Source organism: Saccoglossus kowalevskii, chromosome 19 (genome assembly GCF_978046115.1).
Source record: "Saccoglossus kowalevskii chromosome 19, keSacKowa6.1, whole genome shotgun sequence".
In the NCBI taxonomy this organism is placed as follows: domain Eukaryota; kingdom Metazoa; phylum Hemichordata; class Enteropneusta; family Harrimaniidae; genus Saccoglossus; species Saccoglossus kowalevskii.
The window spans coordinates 25,009,812-25,036,200 of record NC_140659.1 but is presented as its reverse complement, the minus strand read 5'-3'; the positions used below and the strand labels follow the sequence as shown (position 1 = coordinate 25,036,200).

The 26,389-nt window shown below is 33.7% G+C and overlaps 3 protein-coding genes across 4 annotated transcripts in view; 2 read left to right on the top strand and 1 right to left on the bottom strand.

Moving 5' to 3' along the window:
• Positions 1-1,748: 1,748 nt before the first annotated feature.
• LOC102805977 (uncharacterized) lies at positions 1,749-3,455 on the top strand. The gene is made up of 2 exons (XM_006819837.2): positions 1,749-1,913; positions 2,943-3,455. Exons 1-2 carry the CDS (start codon positions 1,759-1,761, stop codon positions 3,259-3,261), a joined length of 474 nt encoding a protein of 157 aa, XP_006819900.2. The 5' UTR covers positions 1,749-1,758; the 3' UTR covers positions 3,262-3,455.
• Positions 3,456-11,765: 8,310 nt separating this feature from the next.
• Positions 11,766-21,194, top strand: LOC100371319 (small COPII coat GTPase SAR1B-like). The gene is made up of 6 exons (XM_002737467.4): positions 11,766-11,905; positions 14,313-14,388; positions 14,883-15,002; positions 18,209-18,378; positions 19,199-19,330; positions 21,057-21,194. Exons 2-6 carry the CDS (start codon positions 14,346-14,348, stop codon positions 21,171-21,173), a joined length of 582 nt encoding a protein of 193 aa, XP_002737513.1. The 5' UTR covers positions 11,766-11,905; positions 14,313-14,345; the 3' UTR covers positions 21,174-21,194.
• Positions 21,195-24,282: 3,088 nt separating this feature from the next.
• Positions 24,283-26,389, bottom strand: part of LOC100372630 (cell division cycle and apoptosis regulator protein 1-like) — a 28,376-nt gene continuing 26,269 nt past the window's right edge. For both annotated transcript variants that reach the window (XM_085493619.1, XM_085493620.1), the window contains exon 21: positions 24,283-25,988. In XM_085493619.1, coding sequence (XP_085349745.1) covers positions 25,744-25,988 — 245 coding nt within the window. In that variant the 3' untranslated portion in view covers positions 24,283-25,743. The remainder of the gene's footprint in view (positions 25,989-26,389) is intronic.

Here is a 26,389-nt window from a genome sequence, read left to right as displayed (position 1 = left end):
TTTGTTACTTTCAGACTTTCTTCTTCTCGACGACGAGGGCGTGTAAACAGCCAACCAACCAAGTCCAATGTTGTAATATTTATTTCATTGTCCGTTAAGAATTAAATTTCAGAAAAGTCAAGTTGTTTATTATAAACCCTCAGCAGATTAGTTCAAACGAAGCCTTGAAGTTTGTGTTGTAAATGGAACGCGAAGACTGGGAAACACAACTCAAAATCACGCTTGGCACCCTGAGGCATAGAGATACTGGATGAATTGACCCAAAAAACGCATAACGGAGGTTCCTCGCAGATAGTTCAGCTTACGGTCGGGTCGCCAACTCCGATCACCATACAACCGTGTCCGGTCGGGTTGCCAACTGAATTACATTTGTTTACTTTTTTGAGAAGAGATACGATGCATGACGGGGTAACACAACATCGGCCAATAACATGATGAGCCATTGACATGGGAAAACCTTGTGCAGTTATGATACATAATAAAGACGATAGTATATGCGTTCATGGTATTATAATATATGTCTCATACATGCGGGCTGGCGACAATAAGTGATCTCGTAACACTGGAATAACTAATGCACCTACCTGTTTTTTTTCCGTAAACTATAAATTATATGACAACATTTGAACAAACTTAGGCTACAGTTCCGGATCACATTTGTTGAAAAAACGTGAAAAAAAAGCCGTATCTACAAGTGCGCATGAACATAAAATTACATTGTTCTATTGTATGCTGGATCATACTTATTTTTACCACAGACACATCTCTATAATTACTATAAGCGTTACTAATAGAACGAATACAGTAAGTTCATTGAGTTTGTGAAAGGCGAACAAAGTTGACATCGTCCATCTGATAAAATTAACATTCTTTTCATCAATATGTCAGCTGATAATATATGATGGTTTTGTTGTGTGTTAAATAGGTTTGGTAGTAGAGAATTCAAACCAAGGTTCGGGAATTGTTGATATATGTGCTGTGACATCAGTTCGTAAAGCACAGCTTGAAAGGGTTCAGGGAAGAAACATGGCCAAAACCACGGAACAAACTTAATTTTTCGCTGAAACGTAATTGTTTTGTTACTTGTTGCTCATCAGGATTTCAGGATTTTACCGAAAACAGTCTTTGTATGTGATTTGCATTATTGACTTATTGCATATATTGATCTGAAACAATCAACCACTAGTGGGCGATATTCGTTGACATTTCATCAAATACACACTTAGGTCAGAATGGAATGCTTTGTAGTCCGTGTGAATATTATTTGTATAAATACATATGTATAAATTTGTGCATTCATAACCCTCCGACTAAAATCAGTTATGAATATGCATATAAGCAGCGTCCACCATACCCATAAAATAAAATATAGATACAATGTAAACGTGAAATACTAGACACACTGATTATCACTCAATTTCTCTAGTCGTCGCGTCGCGTCCTGTTCGATATGGGACTCATAGCGACGTACACAACGCGTGTAAAATACATTGTTAGTTTACATGAAATTCGAACACGCTTATTTCAGTCGTCCACTGTAATGAATAACGAGGTATCAGTTTACTTGAGTCAATCACACCTAACTCACGTGAAAAAAAACATCGATCACATAGGTTACTTATCAAGAAACTAAAATTTCGCAACAGAAAATTTATAATATTGATAAGCGTTTTGCGTCAAGCTTGGTTTTCAAAATTCTATAAATAATGAGTTGATGATACAGCGCCACCTAGAGGAGAAAGTCAGAAAGCCAGTTTAATGATGGCGGTCGATGATGATCCGTTGTCGAGATTCCGTATTAAGAAATTAGAAGCCAATGTAGAGCGCCTATGTTCGTGTTACTTGCCGTGTATCGGTGCTATCAGCTACTCTACCTTTGCAGTGAACGTCGTGCAACCTAAACTTTTTCGCAGGTCAGTGTTGTCTCCCTATATTCGCATCCTTTGAGTGAGTGAAAGTGAGGGTGACCCAGGAAAGGTCAGATTGACCAGCCTTTGTGTCCGTGCTATGTAAACAACCCCGGTTACGCCCTTTAAATCGTGACCCATAATTGATGTAGAAAACAAGAAACATCGAATATCATACTCGATACCCACTGGTGATATGTAGCCCGAAATGCTTCGAAACAAAAAAATATGACGGAATGCGTGGAATTTGCCAAATGACTTAATGTGTTTATCTGTTTACATTAAACTGTTTACACCAACTCCCCCGTCACGGTAATGTTATACTGTAAATAAATACATTATTCATAGAAAAAAAATCCATTATTATCCATGTATGATTTAATTATTGCAAGATTGAAATAATCAAATTAAAAAAATTCATTTTTCTTCCTTGATGTAAGTCTAAAAATAATTTAATTATCCAATGTACATTTTTAACCATATATTATCTGCAGAGAATTGTGTTGAAGTACTGAAGACAATTATTTAAACTGCTGTTCATTTTATTTTATCACGTGATTGACAAAACATTAATTGTTCATAATGTAATCCACTATAATTCTATAGGCTGTTTAACATTTATCATGACTAAAGTTGGCATAAATTTTGTTTGCTGAACAAACAAAATTAAAAATTGGTTCATTTTCATGCAGTCAAAACATCACTATTTGGCTGATCTAAAGCATTCTCTTTTTGTTTTTGGGAATTCTGATTTGTTACATGAGAAGAGTTATTCTGTAATTACGTTGCTTATACTGACAAAGGTGTAGTTTGTTGTCCTCAAGAGTCAATAGCCTGATTTTTTTCAGAAGTACATGTATTTCTAAATATTTATGAATATTTGACTATACCTAAAAGTTCAAGTTTGTGCAGTGTCTTCAAATGTAAGTGTCCTATGGTATTGATCAATGCAAAAAAAAAATAATGTGAACCAAAAAAATCTTTAAAAAAAAGGACTTCAAATCTAACACTTTAATAACAATTTGTTTCTTGCAGTATTTTTCCAAGACATCACACAGGAATTGCCAGTAGCTTTTTCTTCAATGCCCAGCTAGGTATTGGTTTGTACCTCTACAGTCGTCCATCTCTTCAGAAAGCTTCTGCGTATCAGCGTGTTCGCTGGACAGTGTATTTAACAGCTATGTTCAACTTTGGCTCGGTGCTTCTATGGGCAACCTCTAAGAACCTGCTTCCAGAAAAGACTTTTATTCGTATTCTCTTTGCAATAAGCTCCAGTCTCTGCTATCTTATACTTGGTTGGCAATATCTTGACTTTGTTGATAGTTCCTGCAATTCATCGCATGATACAAATTGAAAAGATGAAAACGCTGATAACTGTTTTCCAATCTTCTCCTGACATTATTCAGACGTCTTGAAAACAAACATGTGCAGAATGCAACACATTTTGCATTCTAAAAATGCACATAACATAACATTAACTTCATGCATACATATAGGTACACAAAATGTAGGTGTGTCTCAAGGCTTAAAATTAACAGTAGCCTAAGACACACAGACAACCATTTCAATTCCTGTCTTAGGGTTGTATCTTCAAATATAGTAAACCCAAACAGACTGCTAGAAATTTACAAAAATAATACACTTTGACGTCAACAAATGTATGTTCAACGTTATGGGTTTCCTACTTACAATGTGACATTTATTTATTTATTTCTGTTCACACTTTTTTTGGCATGCTTTAAAATTTCTACAAAACATGATGGACTACCAAGTATTACTACAGGACTACCAACTTTTGAAATTGGAAGCCTACCTGGCTTCCATAAAATGTTGTTACTGTGTCATTATTTTAAATTATTAGTAACTATAAACTGATACTGATAAATGGGAGCATTCACAAAATGAATACAGGAAATGTAGAATAATACATATGATGTATCTGTTTTGGCCGTGTTCGTTTTAGGACATGTTGTCAGCATTGCTAGCAAGACCTCTGTTTGATACTTTAAACTTTCTTCCAGCATTATTTTATCAATTTTGATTATTTTTACATGATATAACCACTACTTGACTTTTTTTTCTTTGTTGCCAAATATTTTCTGTGCTATATATTGTTAGTGCAATAATATTATCTTGAGTCATTGAGGTATAATGTAATTGAATTAGACATATTATTCAGTCAGCAGTTATTGTAGAGATTCCCAGTGCTGCACAATGGGGTAATGTCACTTAAAAGTTTAATACTGTAAAGGGGTTAATTATTCACTGGGTTTTAATTTTGCTTATTTCGCTGACTGGAAAATGCGCTAAATTGAAACCCAGTGAATTTGTAACATTTAGCATAGAACACATTATTCTAAATGATAAAACCGTGAATTTAAAACACACTGAATGTGCCTGAAATGGTAAATCAGCGCAATTTAAACCCAACAAAAATTAGTCATTTTACAGTAGCTGCAGCATTTGTGAAACCATGCCAATTACTGTAAAATACTTTATTTTAGCTGGAATTAATTTTCGCTGAAAAGACTTTTTGGGTGTTTTGTATGGAATTTATTTTCACTGATTTTTGATGAGTTGAATGTAAAATATAGAAAAGATTTTATTTTCACTGAATCATTCCTTCAGCGAAAATAGCAAAAATTAATTCCAAGCGAAAATAAAGTATTTTACAGTACACTGTTTCATCCATTGGACATTGAAATGGTACATTACCTGTGCAACCATGTCAGATTACTGTATTTCATCCATTAGAAGTTAAGAGGCTAATATCCAATGCACACATCTAAAAATCATTTACAAAATTATGCGCGTTTTTAATCAGTGAAGCATGACATACCGGTAAAAGTAGTTCTAACTGTGTATTATATAGGATCCATATTATTATTTATGTAATCTTGCGGAATAACTTGAATTTTATTGTTACCTTTTATTTCTTATTAATAATAATAATCTTTATTAATAGTATATGCATGTAATTTATCATTTATATTTGTAGTCGATTATATATATTTTATATATTGTTCCGAATACCAAACTAAAAACATTGCAAGCTATGTTGCTGTTGTGAGATCATTACCTGATTAGACTGGTTAGGTCAAAACATTTTTTTTTTATTTCTGGTGCACCATTCGGCTAAATGCAAATTTTTACCAGCATTATGCCATCACTGCGTCAGTGAATATGAGGTTATTACGAAGATACCGTAAAGTATGCACGAAGACAGTACAGTGGAAGCATCAACTGACGTACTGTCTGAGTGCATACTTTACGTTATTCTCATAATAACCTTACTATTATACATATTTTCCTCCCAAGGATACATCATGGGAATGCCAAAATCCAAAAAAATTTAGAACAGAATCAGCAAACCCTGGTGGCAGCCTTATGTGCGTAATCATTCAATATTTGGAATTCCTTCAGTGAAAATAGCGAAATTTAATTCCAAGCGAAAAGTATTTTACAGTAATGTTCATTCAAACCATTTCTAGTGATATTGTACACACTGCATGTACCGTATTTTCTCTATTAAAAGATCATCTCCAAACACAGTGCATGTAAACCCAAATTCCTTTTTGTTTTATAGGGAATCATTAAATGTTACCATAGAAACGCCTCTGTAATTTATATAAGCATATACGTTACAACGGTAATAGAGCAAATACGGTAATTCAGTTTCATTCGCTTTCAAACAGTGAAAATTACAGATATTAATCAATAAAACAATATAAAACATTAAATTCAGCCAAGAATAATGTGTTCTACAGTACTAAGGTATCTCTTTATGTATAATAATGCCATTTACAGTATCCTGCCAACACATGAATATTGATGTCCTATTTTAGATATAATTTATATCAGGAAATTGATGTAAAGAAATCTTGAAACCTTTTTGAGGATTTTCAGTCGTAAAATTGGAAAAAGAGTATCACAATCATCACGATAAAATTATGACTAACTTTGTTGAAATAAGGTGATATAAAGCAGGACTAGTTGTGATGGAAACGATAGTGAATGGGTTATTGATATCCATTCACATCAAGACAAGTCACAAATTTATAAAACTGAAACTAATTATTTCCTCTAATCTTATAATAACATTTATTGTAGTATATGTATACAGATATATAAAGGATGTTTACAGCGTCCCAACCCACAGTCTATATGGTGTTTACAGCATCTTAAACCTCAAAGTGCATATTATTCAAGTTTTGTACCGACTCGTGTCATCATTCAATACTTAGGCATCGGATTTTCATTATTATTCTTTTTAAAATAATTTTAGTAAGCAACAAAAAATTTACCTAGTATATCTTAATCAGAGCTGATCATATAAAGTTGTTACATACAACAGTATTGCTACCATATTTTAAAAACTGTGTTGTGTATGGAGAGAATTAACCATTTTAGTTATTGTGTTTTGAATATCGTGAAAACAACCAATATTTAATTTATTATATATGTCATACAAGACTCATATTGAGTGCAGTGTAACAACTGTGATTGTAAATGAACCTGTGATGTTATGAAATGAAATGAACGTCCTGTGGTGGAGACACTGTGAAATAACATTACTGGTTTATTCATGTTGAGTTGTATGTCACTTTAGTTTTTATATTTATCAAATGCTTCCACTGCCATTCCTTGGTAACAAATGCTTGATACATTTAACTGGTTACTGTCACTGCTGGCATTAACGGTAAACTCACTATAAGTGATCATGTGATATATGGGTGTGCGTATATCTGCGTGTGTGCGTGCATATGTGTATTCGCTTGTGTTTGTGGAGGGGACAGTTGTGCCATTTTTAAAAGCAATACTTTTCGGAAGATTAATGTAAATTTTGTTTTAAATTTTGTTATTCTTGGTGTTCATATGTCAAATGTATGTGTCCTGTTTTCCTGTTTTCTTAAACTGTGGTGCCACAATCCCGCTATTGTATAATAAGAAATGTATGTGTGGCATTTTCTGCTATAAAAGGACGTATTGTTATTAACAGTTTAGATTTACATTTTGATTTCATTAGCTTTTGTTGACAGTCAACAGGTGCTTATGTCGTACTGCTGTCTGTCTGTCTGTCTGTCTGTCTGCCTGACATATATGACTGAGCAGTCACATACTATGGAACAATTGCAAATGTTATCAGGTTTGGATGCACAATGAATTAATTAGAAAAATTTGCATATGAATTGAATTCTCATTTATATTACAAGCATGCAAGATCAGATTCACACAAAAAAATAAGTCGTATGCTATTAAACAATTGCAAACTTTTTAGTTTTATTGATATTATGTGCATAATTATTTACCTTGAAGCGAGAGGGGCGTCACCCACGGTGACGACTCCCTCGCTTTAAAGTCCAGACTAACAAAATAATGTTCCTAGATGAACTTTTGAAGTTATAGATTAAATTATTTACTTAATAACAGTGGTTATGATGTCACACTTTACCCACAATCCTTTGCTGATGAATCAACATGGTGGACTACATAAACTAATGAAAAGTTGAATATCTAGATATAAAAAAGACTGTAAATTGCATTCTCCTACATTTGTGAAACTCTTTCATCTAGGAGCATTATGATGTTTGCCCGGATTTCACCTTTAGCATCTGAATTGAATTGTTAGCACTGTTCATTACATATTACCCTTTATGTAAGTTATAAAGAGAATCAGAAATAATATTATTTATATATTATTATTGAATAAATGATATTACATACCTTATCTATGGAGTGTGTTTTATTTGTTGGTGCCAGTAAAATTAGAAGTCTTAGTTTAGCTTAATTTGTTTTTTTATGCACTTGCTGAATTAAGATTATACATTATGTCCATCATTTAATTATTATGAGTTAATGTCATCAGGATACCAAAAATACAAAATAAATTATGGTTACCGAAACAATGTTTCCAGATAAAAAGAGTCTGAAATGTAATTGAAAATTTTCAAAACTTGCATTTTAAGCTGGTTTCTATGGTGAGATTATTTTCTTCATATCCCAAAATTTTGCTTGGCCTCGTGGTATGAAAAATATATGTTGTATATTATTATTGACATGAATCCTAATCTTGTAAAAACATTTCAACAAATTTACATATACTTTAGTGAATTTCCAGACTTTTTTGTGAATTTGCTTATAATCTTATTCAAACTTGATTCATTATAAGGTATGATTTTTAAAATGTTGTTCATCGTTGTTGCTGCTCCATAGGTGCATATGTATTAAAGCGGGGGAGGGGGGTCGTCACTTGCGCATGCGTCAGATGGCCATAGCGTGTGTTGTTATCCTCGCTTGGGACTCAATTCCCGCGCATGCGCGATGACGACCCTCCCGCTTTAACATTACCTGAGAGCTCTCAACATGCCAATTCTGTGTAGAAAAATATACATAAAACATTTATTTTGTGGGGAATCTATTAATATTGTTTATAGTCTAGTATCTTTTTTATCTTATTTCAGTTTCCGGTATTCAAACAGAAGTAGTTTTTGTACAACGCTGTCATTATGAAGTGTGTATTTGGGCTAATTGGTGACCTTTTTTATGAAAAATTATGTCATGTCATTTCACTTATTTTATGTAATCAATGTTCTCCCAAGGATTTTCAGCTGGGTGGACAGCCGCCCGTCAACCAACGTATGTCTGCGCTGCCAGGTGAGCGATTTTGAAAGCTGTCACCTAGTTGAACTTTATCATGACATCATACTGATTTTAACAGTACGTAACAATATGGTTTGTCATCAGAGTGTTATCCTTTATCACCGTTCACAATATGAATCTACTTTTTTCATTTTATTTCCAGGATCTGCAGCCAATGAAATATTAATGTTAAATATTCGTTGCACGCAACTTTTTGAACAGAGAAAAAAAATATGGCGCTCAAAAAGTTGAATCAAACCTTAGACTTTCTTCTATGCTATCGATAAAGAGCCATTGCTCGAAACGTCTAGCTATTTTTAATAGTTATTTAGGACTACGATTACCAAATATTATCTTCTATATATCATATTTATCAGTCCGAGCAGCGTTTATTTATTCATAAACTACTATTACGAATCAAACCTTAGGTTTTGCTACATAAGTCTTGCATGTATTTTACCTGTGATTCCGATTTGTCCTCAATTTTACCCACATGTGAAATAATATTTGTGCGATGAACAACGGAAACGTGTCTGAATTAATGGTCATGTCAATAATTTTAAGCGTATCACAAATGCATTGTGCATAGAGTTATTGCGACACCGCAGTGCCAAGCACGCACGATCAGTGCTTGCCTAAACCACAGTCCATCAACACCGAACTGTGCCTAAACGTTTGAATATACCAGTTTAATATAAATTACGTTTACGAAAGGGTTAGTATGTATGCCCTACGAAGAAATATTACTTTTCACGTTTTAAAGAAATGTTGAAGCTGTTATTTATACCATAAATCCACAGTCACTGAAAGTACTGAAAACGCAGACAAGTTTTAATTATGCGCGTCGCATATGCACCAAATACAACAACAGTCATACCCGGCAGTCATTCGGTCGTCTTATCCATAATGCAGCCATAATTTTCTACACAATCCCCAGAACAGAGTTTTTTTTGTTTATTTTATTATTATTATTTTTTTTGAAGTATCATTAAAAATCCGGGAAAAATAATAATTAGTACTCTTTATTCGGAATTTCGGCTTCTAAATGACTGTGTATCCTCGGGGGCGGAGCTACCGTGACGTCACGGATGTTCTACGTTGCTAAGACGCGCACCACTGTACCACGTATTTCTACGGGCTTTGTGTGCGCTGCTGTGGAACGCCGGTGGAGCCGGTGAAAACCCGAGAAAACAACACAAACTCAACTTTGAAGTAATTCTGAACAACCAAATTCATATATGTTACATACATAGGGCTAATCTTGTCACACTGTTCAGGGGACTCTCAACAACTATCGCAAAGTACCGTTTTCTGCAAGTTTTTGTTTTTTGTTTTCACCGCGAGGGTTGCCAGGCGGTAGAAAATGCCCGGATGTCCGCCCCCGAGGATAGAAAGATCCGTTCAGCGTTCTGTGAAGTCAGTAAGTAAGCTAGAACATTATACCTTGAACGTCCAAGACGGCAAGAAGCAGCTGTACTTGAATTTCAGCATAAAGGCAATAAAGTAAAGTAAAGTAAATGTGAATAAAAACAGTATTAAGTGATTTGCTATTTAATGCCACCTGCTTAAGAAGCGTATGTAAACCTATTGTAGTGGTTCTCTTAAATATTTGCCCTCTACAATTTTGAATTGCGATAGGGTTAATCATAATGGAAGTTTTAACATGGACAGTCCCTGAATATTATATCGGGTTTTCACACTGTCCAAACATTTAGTTTCATACGTGTCAGAATAAAAGTGTTCACATTTGACGCTGTTGACATGACAGTTTCATTTTGTTAGTTCATTCTTGGTCTCTCCAAATTCACACCAAAAATGGTTGTTTATGGTGAGCTAGGAAGGTACCCCATTGACTGTTTTATCAAAAAAAAAAACAACCACTTAAGTATTTCATCCGGGTAACAAACTCTGATAACACATTATTAAGAGAAGCCTACTTAGTAAATAAGAATGTAAAAAGTAAATGGTTTACAAGTGTAGAAACCCTCATGCAAGATATTGATGTTGTAACCATTATAAACTCAAGTGAAATAATAAATAAGAAAAATTTAGACTTTATTCATAAAAAAATAAACAAATCATTTGAGAACCAATGGATCTTAGACATGCATAATGATAATAGAAAACAAACCTTGGCTAAAAACAAACTAAGAACATACAGACTTTTCAAACAAGATTTAAAAATTGAAAATTACCTAATTAATATGCAGAACCATGGTCTTAGAAGGTTAATTGCAAAATTCAAGACAAGCAACCAAGACCTTAAAATTGAGAAAATCAGACATAATAATGTACCACTGGATAAAAGAACATGTGATATGTGCAGCCAAAATATAATTGAGGATGAGCAACATTTTGTAATGAAATGTCCAGCTTACAGTCATCATAGGGACAAATTATTGCTGACTGCACAAAATAATAAAGTTCCAAATTTTGATAAAGAAAATAGTCAGAATAAATTCATTTGGATTATGGGAAACCATACTCTAGCACCAGCCTTAGCTGTCTTCTTAAAAAACAACTATGGAACAAAACAGCAACGACTATCAGTGTATTAGGCTACATTCATTCATTTGTGTTCATTCTATATTCTGTATTCACCATTGGCTGCAAATTGTCTTTATTGTTTTTGATTTGTTTTATATTTTTAGAAAAGTTTTTATTTTTGGTTTTCCTTTTTAGATTGTAGTTTTTTAATTTTTTTCTGTAAGACCCTTTTTATCCTTTCCTAAGGATTTTATGCGTCTAATAAAAAAATAAAATAAAAATAATGATTACATGGCAAGTAAATATTTTGAATAATTCATTTATTTCAAGATATGACGCCATCATACGACGATATTGTGTTCATGTTTTAACGTGGCACACCCGTCATGCATTTCTGTTTCCGTTATAGGGGTAGAATCATTGTACGTCGTAGGAACCCCTCTAAACAGAATTGAAATTCCGCGACTGCCTACGCATGCATGTAATCTGCGCTTTGATTGGTTGCATACTCTTGAGGTAAGACAATTTATGGTTGTCCCTATACAAATATGGAATTCAGATGCTCAGTTTGTAAGTTAGACATTTTTTAGACAAGAGAAATATCACAGTAAATATAAAATATAATTTTAAAAGCACAAAATATGATATCAACTATCAGTATCAATGGTCTTTTCAGGTGACCAATCAAACGGCCCGTTATTCAAATACCGGCATTTTGCATGACGTCAGATTTGGAAGCCATGTTGTATAAAGGTTGATCACCTGTACTGTGTCGTGTGTGATCACACACTGGAAAAGCTTTTATTACGAAGTCGCTAAAATATACCGAAACTAGGTGGCATTTGTTCAAGAAAGTAGAACAAAAAATACAGGTGAGTAAGGACCTTATTTCTGTTTGTTTTTAAGCCCTCAGATTTTTCCGAGAGTAACTTTGGTATATTCGCGAAAACCCACAGAAATATTAGAATGAAGAATATGTCTGGTTGTCAGTATTTTGGTATAATGTTATTAGGAAAATCGTTCCAACTATGTGCTATTGATTTGGTTGTTGTATACGGTAATGGTTATTTTCCTTGATCGTTGTGTAGTACAGTTATTGTGAACAAAAATATTTTTGTCGGTTGAATTAGCCCCACGGAACGTCTGTTCGATCAATCAATGATTGTAGTCCAGCCTGCGTAAAACCAATGAGAAGTAACATTTCCGGAATTTTCCTTTTTGTGAAAACACGTCGTAATTGTCAAGGTTTCTTCAATGTGATGCCAATGTGCTGTTTTTTATGATGACAATGATTTAATTTATTGCCATCTGTTAGCTCAAAAATATTATCTGCTATATTCCTTACATATGATCGACACAAGGTCATTTACGATAATATCACGCATTTAAAGGAAACTCTGTTTGTATAATTTTTTATGTGTTAAAGAATGTATCGTATATCAACTGTGTTGTTGTTGTTTTAATTATTGTCATGGTTCCTGCTGCTCACACCCAAAATTTATAAAATTCTATTTTAAACAATGGCAAACATAAAATAAACATAAAATTCATAATTTTAACCAAAGAAGTGATAATAAACCCTTTATTTTGTAAAGGCTATTCATGTTGTATCAGTGTATCCAGCATGAGATGTTCCACATGTTAATTGGAATCTTAAACTTGGCCTCCACAGCTATATGTCAGCAAATTTTTTTTCAGATTATTTATCAACTAAATTTGTGTTTATCATATCATCTTCATTTTCACTTTTCCTGTTTACCTCGAACATCCTGAGATTTATGACAAAAATATTGTTTACTCCAGAATGTATCTTTTACATGTCGCGTGTAGTATGTTCCATATACAATTATATTTCCAATTTTTAAATAAAGAATCTGTGAAATTTAAACTCTGGTAATAACTTGTGGTAAAATCTGTGGTTGCCTTGGTGAATAATTTTGAGGTCACCTTGACATAATGAAAAAAGTGGGGGGGGAGTGATTTAGTTGGTTGCTATATTCTAGTTTCAGCTGGTCATGGCTTCTTCTTAAAATGTCGCAACATGTTTATCAACTGACAAAAGGGTCGCAAAGTTCAGTGTTGTGTACCTTGTAGAGTGCACGTGAGAACAACAATCTTAAATCAATTCTTTTATTGAGGTCATTTGATTTATTGTCAATTTTATTAATCAGTAAGATGGTTTTGTTGAAGGTCAAGCCATAATAAAAATAGGTTTGTTGCTGTGCTAGCTGTCTTTTGACACTCTGAATGTACATTCATTCATTCATACATTCCCTTTTAGCAGTTGATAGTGATTACGTACATACTGCTATCACAGTCCCTCTATCCCGTTAATTTCATTAGGGAATGTAATAGGACTGTGCATGCAGGATGCATGAAATGAATCAAGGGTGATATAGAGGTGGGGGCTTGAGTTTGTGCTGCAATACTGATGTCCATAACTTGACTAGCTTTGAGGGATGTTGAGTGTGTGCATGTGCTGTATTACTTGTGTCCATCAGCATGACTAGTTTTGAGAACAAGAGAAGGTAGGGGATGGGTAGGGTTTGTCTTGAGTGTGTACACATAGGCTGTATTACTAGTGTCCATCAGCGTAACTTGAAAAGCATTGAAGGAGATGTAAAATGAGGTCAATGGACATTCCATTTACAACTGAATCAGATTATGAGTGGAAGTAAGGGGAGGGGAGAGAAGAGAGGAAAGGAAAGGAAAGGTGTGATGTGTCCAAATGTTTTGACTATTGCCAAAGTAGTAAGTAAAACTTGACATGTGTAGTATATATGACTAAAGTAGGCAGCCAACCAAGAGGCACTACTTTCCCTGAGATTTTGACTAAGATTCTCATTCCTGAGAGTAGTAGGATAGCTTGAGACCAGGATTTCAGACAACACTTAATTTATTGTACTTGTATCGCCTATGTAAGCCATGCAGCATATCAAGGCACAGCTGGTGTGTAGGGCACTATCACAATGCGCAATAGAGAAATCATTCACTTTGCAACATGGCTACCTTTCTTGAGTCAGTTGCTATGGTTATGAGTATGTCACTTGTAATGGTTATTTGATGAAAAATAAAGATGACCAGGCTTATTTGATTGAGCTACATAAATTGCATCTGTGTATTTTATCTGTGACCCCTGCATATTTTGGTAGGGCATGCACAACTCAAAATTAAAGCACCACCGTAGCCCAAAATAAAGAGTCACACAAGGAATCCCTTCTTCTGACATTCCTGACTGTTGTCACTAATTCCTGTCTTTTTCTATCATTTTCATTTCAGATTATAGGTAGTAACTTTTTTTTAAAAACAAAAATGTTTCTTTGGGATTGGTTTGCGGGAATGCTGAGTTTTTTAGGTAAGTTTTCAATTGTTTAATTCAACTTAGTGCAATACATGCACAAGCTTGCCACCACTGAAACACTACAAGTATTTGGCATAAATGACAAGACCTTGTACATGTAGCTTGGTTTTATGTCTCGTACAGAACTACAAGTTCACCATTGGTTTGTATTGCCTAGACAGTAAAAGCGTTTATATTGGCTGACACTGAATATAAAATTTGATGTGATTCAATTTTGACTTGATCATTTGAAGTTTATACCTATAATGAGTTACATCTACAAAACGTAATTTTTTAATGGTTTTTCAAATAGTATTGTGACCTCTAAACATGTTAAATATTGCAACATTAAATGCAGTGCTCAACTTTAAGGGCTTGTTGGTACATATTTTGTTGGTCAGTAGAATTTATTTGGGTAACTAGGTTTTTAGACTTGGTAGCCACATCTCTATTGTCAAATGATCAATATATTACTGTTAATATAACAACAAAATGCATTTCTATCCTAGGTTTATATAAAAAATCTGGAAAATTAGTCTTCTTAGGATTAGACAACGCTGGTAAAACAACGTTATTACATATGTTAAAAGATGACAGAATGGCACAACACGTTCCAACATTACATCCAAGTAAGTTAGTTGTATATTATTTGACAATTTGAAGGGGGTGACCTCATAAGGTCGCACATTCCTTTACTTTCTAGGTGGCAGATTCACTGTCTATGATAATTTCTCGGTTTTTCTGAATGATCATTTCAAAATTGTGGTATAATATTAGAAATTAACATACCAGGACATGTGACTTTTATTGGGTCATATATATTTAGCTTAATGTTTTTTTCTAATTGAAAGATAACAAATCATATTTTCCACAATAATAGGGAGAGTTCTTTTTGTAGAAACAGATTACCTTTTAATTTTATTTATCTAAATAATAGTAAATGTATCAACATTTTCTATCCAAACATCATGATTATGTTTGTAATGCCTAAATCTGTTATACTTATATAAATATTATGTATGTGTAATCAAAGGAAAAACGTGTATTGAATTATAAATTCAGTGCTGGTATTTACTGACAATTTTCTGGTTGTATATGGTAGCCGGTAGTAACAATAGGAAATGTTAAATACCATTTTTGATATAATTCATCCTTGAATGATAGATTCACATTCACATTGATCGGTCTGAACAGGTACATATCAGTGATTGTAAGTGTGTGTTCACTACACGCTATTTCAGTCTCTTGGGGGGGGGGCATTGTGTTGAAGCGTAACAGAAAATGTGTCTGCCTTGAGTCGCATTTGACACAGTCCTACACATGGAATATACTAACCAGATTGTATGTCTGGTTAGCACTTGTACTTGGCACAATCTCGAACAATGGATTATGGTATTTTAATCTAAAAACTGTAAAATGAATGGTTTTACAGTATTCTGGAACACAGTTTTACCGCAATCCTTTATGTATGTCTGCAGAATGTGATGTGAATTGTGAGGTTTAAATACTCTGCCAGGCTGTGCATGTAATCCATTAGTCTATTGAAAAATTTGCATTTCGTCAAATCATAGTTAATTTTGCAAGCTGGAATGTGTCCCTTAAGCCTCAAAATTATGTTGAATAGTAAAATGTGCTTATGTAAATTATGGAGGTGTTTATATGGTTAAAAATTAATATTTAAAAAAAAATAATATTTTAATGATTCTAAATGCAACAAATTATATTTATATGCACTTGTATTGAAAATGTGTTTCTAATAAAGATATTAGTTTATTGTGTCTAATATTCCATTTCCTGTGCTTGTAATTCTTTGATGACCATTCTTTCTGAATATCATGAACAATTTGAGGTAGATGCTTGCAGAATATCATGAAACGAACAATAAAATGTTATAAATATAGCACGTACTAAAGTATTTTGTATACTACATATGCAAATGAAGTATGGTGTATGTTTGCAATGTCTTGCATATACTGGTATATAAACTATAATAAAATTGTTTATTTATAAAAATAAATAAATACATTAAAATGCAATAATCATCAGGTCATAAGTGTATCAAGACTGGTCACCATTGTTTTGGCTCAATACTTCTTTGTACGTATTATGTACGACATCGACAGACTATACTATTGCTTTAAGATTAACACTTGGTATTCAATGATTATGTATGTGTAGTTATTTTATTACCACATTCATATAAAACGTATTGTGATTGGGACTGTTGAGTATACAATTTACCAAGACTTCCTTACAAACTTAGAAAACAATTGCCACATGACGACAAATTCTGTAAGCTTTGAGACAATTCCAGTTATTGTATTAAGTTTTCTAGAATCTTTATTGAGCCCTTAAAATAGTGTGTTCACAAAAAAAAGTATTTAATATCTATTGCTTGATTAGGAGTGCAACTATTAGTGTATATATATCTGTATCTAATCATTTAGTGCAAGAAACAACTATTGATATTGTATTTGATTTATTAATAGTGTATGCACTTAGGGTACATTAGTGGTATTTCCAAGTAATATTTTAATGATTTGCTGAACAGTGAATGTGATTTTTGGTTTATATGTGCTTCTATTGGAAATGTCCCTCAAATAGTGCAAACACAGATATGTATGTATGTGTGTGTGTATATTGTTGACTCCCGTGTGCAAAGCACAAAAAGGGAGTCTTTGCAGTTAGTGTGTGGTGTCTGTGTGTCTGTCTGTCTGTGTGTGTCTGTTCCACGGATATCTCAAGAACCATACATTGATGCATATTAATTACCTAATTTGCATGATAATTAGCTGATTTTTATCTGTTCCATGACTGTTCCACTGATATCTAAAGAACCACTCATTGGAATTTGATGAAACTTGGCACATAGGTGCTCCAATCTAATGCGCAGATTTGATTAGTTTTGGTAAAAATCTGCAATATTAATTACCTAATTTGCATAATGATTAATCAATTTTCTGCTTTTCCACTGATATCTCAAGTACTAATCATCACATTTCAATAAAGCTTGGTTACATACTATAGATATCATAGGACACTGCACAGACCTGATAGTTTTTAGGGTAATATCAGTAGATATTAATTACCTAATTTGCATAATTAATTAAATTTCAGCTTTTGATATTTTAAGTAGTAATCATCACATTTCAATGAAACTTGGTACATAGATGTCATATGACACTGCACAGACCTGATAGTTTTTTAGGGTAATATCAGTACATATTAATTACCTAATTTGCATAATTAATTAATTTTCAGCTTCTGATATTTCAAGTAGTAATCATCACATTTCAATGAAACTTGGTACATAGATGTCATAGGACACTGCACAGACCTGATAGTTTTTAGGGTAAAATGAGTACATATTAATTACCTAATTTGCATAATTAATTAAATTTCAGCTTTTGATATTTCTCATTTCAATGACACTTGGTACTTAAGATTTTAATGAAACTTTTAAAGAGAACTATGCAGAGACCCAATTAGTTTTTGGTAAATATTTATGCTTATTAATCACCTAATTAACATAATTAATTAACACTGATATCTCAATTACTGATCATCACATTTGAATAAAATTTGTTACATAAATGCTCTAGGACAATAGACAGGCCTGATTAATTTTGGGTTAAAATTTGTTCATATTAATTCTCTAGTTAGCATAATAATTCATAATTTTTTTGTTCTGTTCTGTTCATATTAGTTACCTGATTTACATAATTAGTTTTCAGCTTTTCTATCAATATCTCTTGTACCAGTAATTTTGAATTAATTTTTTATGTGTTTTTATGTTTGTATTCAATAATTTGGTTTTGTATTTTTCTCCCAATAGCCTCAGAAGAATTAGTTATGGGTGGTATGAGATTCACAACATTTGATCTTGGTGGCCATCAACAAGCAAGACGTGTTTGGAAAGATTACCTTCCAGCAATTGAAGGAATTGTCTTTCTTATTGACGCTGCAGATAGGGAAAGATTTGTAGAAGCAAAGGAAGAACTTGATGTGAGTAATTACTGACTTCAGTAATCATTCATGACTGTGAATTGCTAAAAGCATATACTTTAAAATCTGTATTAGACGCAGCGACTTCTATCAAAATGGTACAATGCAACAGAAGGGATGAGGCTTCTATTAGAGCATCTACACATATGAGAAATGGTGAATTTTGGGTTCTCAATTGTTCAAAAAGAATGGGTGCGACTTCTATTAGGGATTCGGCTTCTAATACAGATTTTACAGTACTACCTGGCAGAAGGCTTGTGGCTGATGGTTATTAAAAGGTGACCTATTCCTGTAACCATGTATTTCAGCGACATGTATTATAGAGATAACTTTTTGCTAAGCCAGTTGCTAGCATATCTTGAGTGATGAAAAGCAGCTCAAAGCTACTGTAAAAGGGTTAATTATTCACTTGGTTTTAATTTTGCTTATTTCGTGGACTGGAAAATGTGCTAAATTAAAACCCAGTTAATATGTAAAATTAAGCATAGAACACATTATCTAAATGATAAAACCGTGAATTTTAAAACCCACTGAATATGCCTGAAATGCTTTAAATCAGTGAAATTTAAACCCAGTGAAAATTAGTCATTTTACAGTAAATATGGATTGTGGCATAAAAACAATACAGAAAATGTCTTTTATACATTTTATTTTATCACACCCATGAAATGTTATTAGCATGTGCTCATCGATCATTGAATCCAATGATCATCCAAAATAGCTCAGTGATATTCAACAAAACTAACTTCAGGTTGATAGGAAAAAAATGTGAAATTCTAGTGGTATTTATTGATAGTTGTTTTGCTTTCTGTTGTTGCAGAGTTTAATGACAGATGAACAAGTAGCCAATGCACCAATTCTTGCCCTCGGCAACAAAATAGATAAACCAGGGGCTGCTAGCGAAGATGAACTTAGAACAGCATTTGGACTTCATGGACAAACAACAGGAAAGGTAGACACTTAATTATTATGTATCATTCAAATCCCTTTGCTGAAATAGTTTTTATTCATATTAATTTGTTATCATGCTTTTTGCTTAAAATTGGTTATTTGTTTCGCAAGATGTGATGAAAGATGTAATTTATTGTATCTTGGACATGCATTGACTGATTTAGTTTAATAGACAGATAGACCTGACTCCACAGGTCTTTGGGCTGAGCAAGTTTCTTTGTTTGTTGTTTTTTTCTCTCCATAAAATCTAATATTTTTGTATATTTAAACTGAGTTCTCTGACATGATACAATACTATCATGCTTAACTGTTACTATGTTATGAATGGTGTCTGAATTAGAATAGAGAACATCTGTCACTTGTGTTTATATAAATACTGTAGATCAATTTTTACTGCCCTGAATTCATATGCAGTCACTGTGTATAAACACAAATTGCTATGTCATTCACTCATTGATAGTTCAGACCTACATGTATGCTATAAACATTGAAGGCATATATTTTGATTAAATATGCATTGATGAACCGACTGCCCAAAAAGCTCAGGTGTAGAGGATCTACCTCTAGTGGTGAAGTTGTGTCCTCGTACACAACTTTTGGTTGACTTTTTCAATATACAGTTACAGCTGTTCTGAGAATTATTCGGACAGTCAGTTAACATAATTCTCAGAACAGCTGTAATCAACTCCACATTAACTTCAACCTTGCACCTTTGCTGAGTTGTGATCAATTTACATTCTACATGAAAACGATTATGATAGCTGTTTACAATCTGTATAGAGACAATGCATGAATGGCCTGAACACTGGGTCACATGACCTTGTTTAATTTATTAGACTGGCTTACAACTTTTGCAGAATTTTGTATATGAGGTTTACCATCTCATTATTACTTTTTTTTCAGTCCAAAACGAGGACTTCTGTTTTGAGATCTGCTCAGTTCATCACTACATCTGCCCAGTGTAATTTCACAGACATGCCAGACCGGTTGTGTTCAGTCACAATGGGATATATATATGCACTTTGATTTGTTTTAATTTGAATAACTTTTGACTGACACCCATAAAATCATTTGAACATGTCATCGGCCGGTCCTCGCGCCATGCTGGTGTTACTTTCTTGTGTCCTAAAACCATTTATTTGACATTCTTTGACCAATTTTTTTTTAAAGTAGATACAAAAGCAATATGATATATGTTGATCATCTTTCGTTGTTTAGAATTGACAGTCGCGCTATAAAGTGAACAGGGATAACACGCATACACAATGATTACAATAAATAACAGTGTTTTCCCAATGCCACTGAAATATCATGACCATGTAATGCTTGCCTTCTGCCCTGTGATACTTAAATTGCTTTGTTTACAGGTGTCAGTCTTATCTGGCACAAGTTTAAAACAATAACATACATTGATCATACATTGTTTAATTAATCGATTTTTTTACATTTGGGTATTTTGGGCACTGAAAATTCGATTGCATTGTAATGCTCTTGGCATTATTACAGTGATTATAGCATTATGGTGTAGATCAATGGAAACATTAGTTTTTGCAGAACAAAATGTTGTGTGAAAACCACAATCCATAAAAACAGTGAGATCTATTCACAAATTTAAGAGAACAAAGGAAATCCTGACACTGGTTTATAAAAAAAAAATGCACCATATATGAGAAAATAAGTATTTTACAGTACTCTATGTAACACACTTCTTGTTGTTTTTTTCCTAGGGAAATGTGCCATTGAAAGATTTACCAGGCCGCCCACTGGAATTATTTATGTGCAGTGTTTTGAAGAGGCAAGGGTATGGGGAGGGTTTTCGCTGGTTAGCACAGTATATTAAATAAATTTTGTATCAATACTAATAATGTATTTGTATGACCACATACATCCACATCGTGACAAATAGATTTCTTCAGGGGAAATGGGTTTTTTAACATTCACATTAATATTGAGGTAATTTCATTGTCATGCCTTTCAAATAATTGCCATAGAGGGCGCTGTACACTATATGCAATTACAGTGCAGGGACTTGTGATACAATATCAGCACTTTTTACAAATAAGAATGCAGTTGACAAAACTACCCCCTGGGAAAACCTTTGTTACTTGTTGGATAAATTTTAGTTTGCAATCTGTTTAATTCTGAAAGAACAGTAACTCTAGGGTATGTGAATTGTCCTTGTATATCGGAAGGCTGAAAACTGTTGGAATGTATTAAGTTTGATTGGGTCAGTGATAGTGTGATAACAATTAGTTGCCTTTTTGTATAAAATATGCACAAAAAAATAGACAAAAAATGGTTAGATTTCAATAAATTTTACTAGTGTAATATTTTTTTAGTATGAATTCAAGCACAGAATGTATTTCTCAACAATATATGATCTTAAATAACAAAACTAGTTGTAATCAGTATGCCACTGTATCAAAAAGTACATTGTCATCTGTGCAATTGCATTATTTGGAGCTTTTTTTTGTTATTCTAAACTCTTCTTACTGGTTAATGAATGATATATGTGGGAAGAATGACTAATCTGCTAGTCTTCATCTGGTTAAGTAAAAAAAAAACTTGTGCAAATGTTCAACGAAATAATGGCTTGTAAAAAAAGTCTTTTGGAATAGTAATTTTCCACTGGTAACATAACATTTAATCTGTATTTGATTTTTACTTCACTACAAATATCCTGATAGAATCAGCTGTTCCGGATATTTTGTGAACTTTAAATATGGTGTACCGGGGTATACTATAACTCATTCCCCCCAGACTCTAGCCCATCTAGTCATTTCAATTTTTAATAATGCCACCTGCTTCCAAGGCATGCATCAATGTTTTGGTTGTGTGACCAGTATTTTTGCTTGGGCCGGATTAGCTTTGAAGTTTCAGGCAGACAATCCTCTTTCCCTGGTTACCGGTACTACAATGTTCAGAGCCAGTCTTATGTCCTGGTTCTAGTTTCAGCTGAAATGGTCTCCCCCCCAACCTAAGTGTTTTCAATTTGAACACAGTAAAACCTGTCTTTTCTTCTTAACTTCATTAGACAATTTTCATAAGTCTGGTATCCTTCAGGTGAACTTGGAGGGGGGGGGGGGATGCTCTTCAGAGTTGGGCACAATGAAGTTTTTCTTGCCTTTTACCAAGTCGATCTGAAAGGGGCCAGAATTATCCTTGGTAAATTGGTGTTTGGTTTCACTGTGCTACTGTCCAATATCTATATGCAACAGTAAGCATGTTAAATTTCAACTTCATCTGCCTTAACTGAATAAACTAAGAAATTGTGTTTTTTGAACTTCCAAGATTGTTTCAAGTGTTTCTTTAATGTACAAGGATGTGTGGCGTTTACGCGTGATTAAAGAATTATACCAGGACAATACAAACTACAGTATTTTACTTCATTTGCTTTCAGTACATGTATTCCTATTCCAACCAAATCAGAATATCTGATGGGAGGTACTCATTAGTCCCCGTTCGGACGGAGTCCGAAAACGGGGACTTGTGTTTTGCCCTGTGTCCGTCCGTGATCACCTGTATCTCGAACATGCATGGACCGATTATGTTCAAACTTCACTCGTACATCACACGTTATATGGGACATATGCACATGCATTTTTTTCATGATCCGATTAACGATAGCCGAATAGCGGCCATTTTAAGGCCGAAAATGCATCAAAATCATTCCGGACCTGGATCTCAGTTATGCATGGACAGATTTCGTTCAAATTTGGTACATACATTAAACATAATAGGACCTTGATGCACGTCATTTTTTTTTTCGGATCAAGTTTGAAATGGCCGACTGGCGGCCATTTTGTTTTAAAGAATTCAGTTCTGGATCCGTATCCGAGACATGTCTGGATTGATCAAGTTCAAACTTCACACACACAAGGTACATCATGTCACAAATATGTATGTGCATTTGTTTCATGATCCCATTAACGATAGCCAAATGGCGGCCGCTTTAAGGTCGAAAATGCATTGAAATCGCACATTTTCACCATTCCGAACCCGGATCTCAGTTATGCATGGACGGATTTCGTTCAAATTTGGTACTTACATTAAACATAATAGGACCTTGATGCACGTCATTTTTTTTCCCCGGATCAAGTTCGAAATGGCCGACTGGCGGCCATTTTCTTAAAGAATTCATGTCTGGATTGATCAAGTTCAAACTTCACACACACATGGTGCATCATGTCACAAATAGATATGTGCATTTGTTTCATGATCCGCTTAACAATAGCTGAATGATGGCCATTTTAAGACCGAAAATGCATTAAAATCACGTATTTTCACAATTCCGGAACCAGATCTCAGTCATGCATGGATGGATTTTGTTCAGATTTAGTACAATGTGTTGTACATATGCAGGTGCATTTCAGTCATGATCTGCTTTGAATGTATATGTCACTCAAATATGAACGGAACGGTGACGTGTCATTGACAATGACTTGTTTAGTTCATGTTTATGTTCTGGGTTACAAATATAAACAATTTACACGACTCTGAATGCATTCCTCTTCTTAAACTATTCTGCACACAATTTGTAATAGGATCATGTCTCTGAATAAGTTTATTATAGTATGATCAGCTTATGAAAATTTATATATACCTAAAATAAGCCAATGACTAGACAATAAAATTTGACTCAAGAAAGCAAGTCAGAATCAGAAACGTGTAGGGTGGAACAATTGAATGGGCAAAGTAACCCTACATGTGATGTGAAATAAATCTGGAAAGTTGTCATCTTGTACCCTAATCCCTAAACATTTTGTGCTGCGTTTTATTATTCACATTCTAAAGAAGTCGCTGGTGGATGTTACATGAATATTTATGACTACATTTTGAATGTGACATGTATGAATACAGATTGACCATAATTCACGTTCATGCCTCATACAATTTCATTACAAATTTTGGCAATACTTTTAAGAATGCACAAAAAAAAAAAACATCCATGCGTACCACGTGAAGCTTTTATTTTCACAATAAAACACAAAACCCTGAATACATTAATTGTGAGAAGTAAAAATATAATTTTTATTTTTGGAAGTTGAAAACAAAACCGCATTAAATTTGCACTCGATGACTTCGGTTACTTACTAGTATCATGTTATAAACATGGCATCGTGATCCTTGTTCTGAGTTAGGAATATTCAATAAATGCCAATAGAAAAAAAATCACATCAGAGAGAAACTTAACCTTTTGGGCACCAAATTTTTGATAATGTACAAAAATTGGTGTACATTTGTTCATATTTTCTGTAATTTTCACTGAATTCAGTCTTTATTTTAGACCAAATAAATTTTTTGTCAACATCTGTAGAAAAGAGCTCAAAAGATTTACATCTGTTTTGTGATAGCTGTAATTCCTACCATTATAATGCCACTATAATGGGTATTATTTAAGCAAGATGGTCCCACATGCATTACAATGTCTGAATTTCTAAGCTGTTGAAAAATCTACCAGCAGACAGGAAGTTGGGTACTTCCCAAATACGGGCTAATAATTGAGGCATTTTCAGAAAATAATGTACTATTTAGAGCACATGCTGAATAGAGGGAATTAGTCCTAGAGCAAATGAACCAATTTCACAACATCTGTGTACAAAACAACCATCTGTAATTGAGTCTTGATGTGATTAAAAATGATTACAGCAATAAAAAAAAAATGCACACTTGAGAGAAATACCTGATGTCCATACATCAGTTGTCCAGCTAAAGCAGCCACAGAATAGAAAGAAGTTAAAATGCTTTTGAAATAGAACAAGGAATTTATGATTTGCTAGTGGTCAACAATTTCTGGTGGCACCAAATCACTAGCAAGCGAACAACTGAACATCAATGATGGTTTTCATTGATTGGCTTATTTTATAACAAATACTATTGGTACGAAAGTAACACAGCGCAGTACACTTCCATGCGCAGATACCTACTCACTTCAAACTACCAGGCAAACTCAACACATGTCTGCTTTTCAACAAATTTCCAGTCATAATTTGAGACATGTTACTGAATTGAACTACTTTTCAGAAAAAGAGATTTAAAAGTTGTTTCAATATCAGAGATATTTTCAAAAAAGTTGGTAAAAACAAAACATATCTTCTATTTGGACAATAAATCATGCGAAACTTGACTAATTGTACCAAGTTAAAAACAATCACTAGCACCCACTACAGTCCTTGATTTTTAAGTAAAGATCAGTAATTTCTTTTTATATACAAACGTAAAAAAAAGTATACAGGTGGTTCTTCTATTAGAAACATATTTCGCGAGTCTTGCGAGTGTAATTGCCTTCTCTCCACAGACAAACATGCAACTCTTTTAATTTACAATGTAAACATCAATGTGTTGTGATTAACATATGTGCATGTGCTTCCATTGAAATGTGTATTTCTAATAGAAGAAATGTTTTATGTAATGTTACTTCTCAGATTTACACTCTTTTGGCGGTTTCTCCTCTTTTTGCAGAGAATCCGATACCTGGTTAAGAAGCGTCTGAAGTGAAGTCTTTGATGATTCTAGACATTGTTTGTAGTGACGGCTTTCTTTGAGAGACGTGTCGCGAATCTCTTCTGTATGCTTAAGTTTTTTCCTGAGTTCTTGAAGGTCGTTGCCCATTGCCCGGGCAGCGGCTTCGGATGTACTGGCAGTACGTTTCATTTCCTCTGCAATTGATAAATAAATGACAAATCAAATAAAATTTATCAATTAGCAATGAATGATGTCATTGTTTTGCATAATATTAATTATGTTTATGAAAAAAAAACTACAGTAACAGAAAATCATTTTAAATTTATGAGACGAGTCGTCAGTTTTACAATTTTTATTTAACAAATCTATTTTATTTGCTACGAGTATTTTTTTTAACGAACAAAACACACTAATGCATTCTAACATAGCAAAAAAGGTTAGCCAACTGCCATGTCTCCAACAAGGAGTTGGCCAACTGCCATGTCTCCAACAAGGAGTTGGCCAACTGCCATGGATCCAACAAGGAGTTGGCCAACTGCCATGGATCCAACAAGGAGTTGGCCAACTGCCATGGATCCAACAAGGAGTTGGCCAA

Bases quoted from the DNA above. Each gene is read 5' to 3' on its own strand.
- LOC102805977 (XM_006819837.2), top strand. From the start codon at position 1,759: ATGATGGCGGTCGATGATGATCCGTTGTCGAGATTCCGTATTAAGAAA. The intron at 1,914-2,942 runs GTCAGTGTTGTC...TGTTTCTTGCAG, and splicing joins CAACCTAAACTTTTTCGCAG to TATTTTTCCAAGACATCACA.
- LOC100371319 (XM_002737467.4), top strand. From the start codon at position 14,346: ATGTTTCTTTGGGATTGGTTTGCGGGAATGCTGAGTTTTTTAG. The intron at 14,389-14,882 runs GTAAGTTTTCAA...TTTCTATCCTAG, and splicing joins GGGAATGCTGAGTTTTTTAG to GTTTATATAAAAAATCTGGA. The intron at 18,379-19,198 runs GTGAGTAATTAC...CTGTTGTTGCAG, and splicing joins AAGCAAAGGAAGAACTTGAT to AGTTTAATGACAGATGAACA.